Source organism: Wasmannia auropunctata, unplaced genomic scaffold (genome assembly GCF_000956235.1).
Source record: "Wasmannia auropunctata unplaced genomic scaffold, wasmannia.A_1.0 LD336054.1, whole genome shotgun sequence".
NCBI lineage: Eukaryota > Metazoa > Arthropoda > Insecta > Hymenoptera > Formicidae > Wasmannia > Wasmannia auropunctata.
In genome coordinates, this window is record NW_012026836.1 from 112,801 (window position 1) to 118,504 (window position 5,704).

Here is a 5,704-nt window from a genome sequence, read left to right on the forward strand (position 1 = left end):
AAATCTAAGGAAAGCCGGGGCAGCGAGTGTAACTCAGGGTGCCGTGGAGACCCGGCTCAAAATCCTTGACCAATATTGGGTGAAGTTTGAGGCCGGTCACGACACACTACGCTCCACCTTTTGGAAGACCGTTAGCGGGCACGACTACATAAAGAATAATTTCTTCGAAGTGGCAGAGGAAACCTACATTGCGCAACGTGCTGCTCTCGTGGACCTGCTCGAGGAGGTGCGATCCAAACCCGTGGTCAGCCTCGACGCTACCTCATTTCGAGAGGGGGAGAGCGGTGGCCGAAGAGCGCTGCCGCGCATTCAGCTTCCAACATTTACCGGGAAGTATGAAGACTGGCCAGCCTTCCGCGATCTTTTCCAGTCGATCGTTGACCGCAACGGTTCGCTCTCGGAGGTAGAAAAACTCCACTATTTGAGGACGTGCGTGAAGGGCGACGCGGATCAATTAATTCGCAACCTTCCCACCACCGAGGAGAATTACGAACGGGCATGGTCCATGCTAATGGATCATTATGCCAACCAAAGACTGCTGGTGCGTTCGTGTTTCTCGACCTTCACAGCCATTCCTAAGATGAAAGGCGAGACAGTGTCGGATCTGCGACGGGTATTTCACGGCATGCTCCAGACCATGGGTTCGCTGGAGGGCATCGGACGACCGATAAGCAGCTGCAGCGATCTGTTCGTGCACTTGGTCGTTGAGATGCTGGACCAACGCACAAGAAGGGAGTGGGAGATCGAGATTGGCAGCACCACAGAGCCCCCGTCCATCGACGAGTTAAAGACGTTCATGGAATGCCGCTTACGATCGCTGGAGGCCCTTCACCCGACTTCGGGGGAGGCAGCCAAGACGAGCGGAACCACGTCAAGGACGGCACGGTCGCACCTCGCCCAGAAGACGGGCAGAGGCAAATGCTCGTTCTGCACCAAGGAGCACTACATTCTGTCGTGTAATGACTTTCTGAAGAAGACGCCTGGGGAGAAGAAGCAATACGTGGAGGCAAATAATCTCTGCCTCAATTGCTTCGGAAGGCACCGCCCGAGCTCTTGCCCTTCAACTAGGGTCTGCAACACGTGCAAGCAGCGGCATCACTCCTCCATTCACGAGGTCTGCACGACCGCGCCAGCGGTGGTTGATGCATCCACGTCACTCCACGTACAGCAGGGGGCACACTACGAGGACGAGCGCTCGGTCGTCCTTCTGGCTACTGCACGGATTTCCGTCGACGACAGGTATGGCTCGCCGGTCCCCGCTCGCGCTCTGATCGACCCGGGTTCAGAGATCTCGCTCATCACGGAGCCTCTCGCTTAGCGACTCCGTCTCCCGCGCGATTCGTCTCGTATCACGATCTATGGCGTCGGTGGACAAAAAACGGGCATTTCCAGGGGCCGAGTCACGATCACGATCTCGTCGCGAACGACTCAGGCCTCTCTCCGCTTGACGGCTCTAATCCTGCCAAGGATTTCGGCCTACGAGAGCCGAATAGCCACCAGGGCTCCGATCTGGGAGCATGTGCGCGGGTTACCTCTGGCAGACCCGGACTTCGAGGCTCGGGATCAGGTGGAGATTCTCCTGGGAGCGGACGCATACGCTGAGATCGTCGAGACTGGCCTATGCAAGGGCGCCCCACGCACTCCTGTCGCTCAAAAAACCAAGTTGGGTTGGATTCTCTCGGGACTGATCTGCGGTTCGGGGCCGGGAGAGGTGGTGTCGTCACACCAGTGCTCTTTCGGCGAGGACCTCTCCACCATGGTGAGATGCTTCTGGGAGCAGGAGGAACCGGCGCCGAGCCCGGTGCCACTGACGGAGGCTGAACAAAGGTGCGAGGACCATTTTGCGCGCACTCATGGTCGAACCGCCGATGGGCGGTACGTGGTGCGCCTCCCAATCGCCTCGAGCTTGCCTCCACTCGACGGTCGCGCCGGGCAGCGGTTACGCACGCTGAGTGAGCAATGGAGCGGAAAATTCGAAACGAACTCTAAAGTTTTCACGACCATGTATGCGGCCTTCATGCATGAATATGAGGAGCTCCGCCACATGACTCCAGTCAAGCCGCCCCTTGCAGGTAGCGGGGCACGCGTCTGCTACCTACCACACCACGGGGTCATGAAGGGCGACGGAGAGGCTAGCAAAATCAGAGTTGTTTTCAACGGCTCTTCGCGCCTACCGAGCGGTGACTCACTCAACACGCTCTTGCTGACTGGGCCCAACCTGCTTCCCGCCTTGCCTCACGTACTCTTGAGATGGCGCCGGCACCGCTTCGTCTTGGTCACGGACATTGAGAAAATGTACCGTCAAGTCCGAGTCCACGAGGCCGACCGTGACCTGCAGAGAGTGGTCTGGCGATCAGGTCGACACAATGCCATGCAAGAGTACCAGCTGAATACGGTGACCTACGGGTTCACCTGCGCGCCGTTCTTGGCAATCCGGACTCTGCAGCAACTAGCATCGGACGAGGGAGAGCGATTCCCGCAGGGAGCCAGGGTGCTCCGCCAGGACGTCTACGTCGATGACGTCCTGACCGGCGCCGACACAACAACGGAGGCTCGCAGCATTCGGGATCAACTTATCCAGCTCTGCACGGCGGGTGGCTTTCCACTCCGCAAATGGGCGGCCAACGCGGACGAACTTCTAGAGGACATCGCACCAGAGCACCAACAGCATTGCGAGCACCGTGAGTGGGAGCCCGAGCAATGCCACTCCACCCTCGGTCTCCAGTGGCATCCGCGCCAGGACGTGTTTGCATACCGTGTTCGGTTGCGCCAGGAGGAGACCGTCACGAAGCGTGTCGTGCTTGCGGAGACAGCGCGCTTGTTCGATCCCTTGGGATGGATCGCCCCAGTGGTGGTCCGAGCTAAAATACTCATCCAAGTGCTGTGGATGCGGCGCATCGACTGGGACCAGACCTTGAGCAGCGAGGATCAACGGACGTGGCAGCGGCTCCGGGAGGAGCTCCCCTTACTGGAGAACGTGCGGATGCCGCGGTGGCTGTGTACCTCGACGGCGGGCGGCGGCGTGGAGATCCATGGATTCGCGGACGCGTCCGAGCGGGCCTATGCGGCGGTGGCGTATCTCCGGGTGAGCGGCGGCCATCACGACTGGCAGGTCACCATGCTCCAGGCGAAAACCAGGGTGGCGCCGCTCAAACAGGTTTCAATCCCTTGAGCTTTGCGCGGCAGTTCTGCTGGTCCGATTGGTCGAGCAACTGCGGGCGACTCTTGACCTCCCCTCTGCGCCAGTTCACCTGTGGACGGACTCAACGGTGACGCTCGCGTGGATTCGCGGCCATCCTTCCAAGTGGAAGACATACGTCGCCAACCGAACGGCCGAAATCCAACGCGCCTTGCCGGGGGCCCTATGGCATCACCTCCCCGGAGAGGAGAACCCGGCCGACTGCGCTTCGCGAGGGCTGTCTCCAAGCGAGCTGGTGGAGCATCCGCTGTGGTGGCGAGGTCCAGCCTGGCTCGCGCGGGGAGACTGGCCCAGCCGCTACGAGGAACCAGAGCTGACGGACGACGTGGAGATTTCCGAACGGCGCCGCGTGCATGCTGCCGTCGCCACCGAGGAGGACCCCACGCTGCTGCGCTTTTCAGCACTGTGCCGCTTGCTGCGGGTCACGGCATGGTGCCGTCGTTGGTTGGGCGTTCTGCACTCTCGCCGCGGTGCATCTGTTGTAGGTATCTTGACTCCAGTGGAAATCGAGGAGGCCTTGTGCGTGTGGATTGGAAGGGTGCAGGAACAATGGTTCGAGAGCGAGAGGAAGGCGGTGTCTCGGGGCGAGATGTTGTCAAGGAATAGCAGCCTTCTCCGGCTGACGCCCTTCGCCGATGAGCGCGGGCTGCTGAGAGTCGGCGGCCGCCTGAAGCACGCCGTGCTGAGCAGGGACGAGCGGCACCCCCTCATTCTGCCACGCGACTCGCATTTGACGACGCTGCTGGTGGATTCGTGCCATCGGCGCACACTGCACGGTGGCGTACAGCTTACCCTGGGACTGCTTCGCCAGCGGTTCTGGGTCCCGGGAGGCAGAGCGACCGTGAGACGGTGCATCCACAGGTGCCCCACGTGTGTACGATGGCGGGCGGCAGCGCCGCGCCCGCTGATGGGTGATTTGCCTCCCCCAAGAGTAAGAGCGTCCCGCCCGTTCACACACACCGGAGTGGATTACGCGGGCCCAATCTTGCTGCGGACGACGAAGGGACGCGGCCACAAGGCGCATAAGGCATTCCTGGCGGTGTTCGTGTGTCTCAGCACGCGGGCAGTACACCTGGAGGTGGTATCGGACTATACCACCGAGGCTTTTCTTGCGGCCTTCAAGCGCTTCGTGTCGAGGCGAGGATTATGTTCGACACTCTACAGTGATCAAGGCACAAATTTCGTAGGGGCGGACGCGGAGCTGCGACGCCTGTTTCGCGAGGCTGGGCACAAAGGCTCTCTGGTTGACGCGGTCGCGAGCGAAGGGGTGCGATGGCGGTTCAATCCACCGGCGGCGCCTCACTTCGGGGGCATATGGGAGGCGGCCGTCAAGTCCACCAAACACCACATCCGGAGAGTCATTGGGGACACGACGCTCACGTATGAGGAAATGGCGACCCTCCTGGCACAGATCGAGGCGTGCCTCAATTCGAGACCGCTGACGGCATTAACGGAGGATCCTGAGGACTTGGCCGCGCTCACGCCTGGGCACTTTCTGATCGGTGCGCCCCTCAACGCCGTTCCGGAACCGTCCTTGTCACTCGCGCCGACGGGAGGTTTGTCGCGATGGCGACTCGTCCAGAAGATGCGTGACCACTTTTGGGACAGGTGGTCTAAGGAGTGCTTGCACGCACTTCAAACGCGACCGAAATGGTGGACGAAAAGCGACAATCCGCGTGTCGGGGACCTATGTCTTATTCGAGGGGACCTGACGGCGCCATGTAAATGGCCTTTAGCACGCATCACGGCTGTCCATCCGGGCGAGGACGACCAGGTTCGAGTCGTCAGCGTGCGGACGGCCAGGAGCACGCTCGAGCGTCCAGTGCATAAACTTGTGTTACTGCCGCCGAGTCACGCGACCGAGGAAGGGGAGGCCAGCGAGACGCCGTTAGCTCGCGAATAAAAATTCATGCCCTCATTTGTTACAGCCAAATAGTCCGGGAATCGTGGCTAACGCGGGGCTCGGCGGCAGTACTCTAGCTGATCTCGTTGGAGGGACGCGATTTAAATGCCGTCAGTCATCGAAAGCAAAGATTATCTTACAACCATAGAACTTGTTCTTTCGTCAGTGCAACTGACGAGGCGGGCGGAATGTGCGAAACCGCCAAATCAGGCATGTTACAAAAGCCGCGATCAAGAGGAATGCGCAAACAGCCGGGACGGAGCAAGGGCTTCCGGGAGCACATCTGGTCGGCAACCGACGTTTCGTGACATCAGCTGATGCCCGGCACACCACGATCACGTGTCAATGACGGTGTGCATTACGCGCTTGTTTTTTGGCATTTTCGCGATTAGAAAATTACTCGACAAACAACATGCTTTGAGAATAAATAGCAGAGCTCCCGCCCGGAGTCAAGTCAGTTTTTCTCAGTTCTCTCAGAAAAGATCTCGTTTTCTCGGTTTCGGTCGCTCGCGTTGCTCCGTCGCACCGTTACCTTGCCGTTCGTTCGCCGCGAACTTGCGATCACGACAGTGACTATATTGTAACTCTTTTTTTGTTAGTTT

General features: G+C 59.7%; 1 protein-coding gene across 1 annotated transcript in view; it reads left to right on the plus strand.

Annotated features, from left to right (window-relative positions):
- Positions 1–5,102, plus strand: part of LOC105450902 — a 17,013-nt gene extending 11,911 nt beyond the window's left edge. The window contains exons 2-4 of the mRNA XM_011691008.1: positions 10–1,239; positions 1,393–3,157; positions 3,306–5,102. Coding sequence (XP_011689310.1) covers positions 10–1,239; positions 1,393–3,157; positions 3,306–5,102 — 4,792 coding nt within the window. The remainder of the gene's footprint in view (positions 1–9; positions 1,240–1,392; positions 3,158–3,305) is intronic.
- Positions 5,103–5,704: the final 602 nt, after the last annotated feature.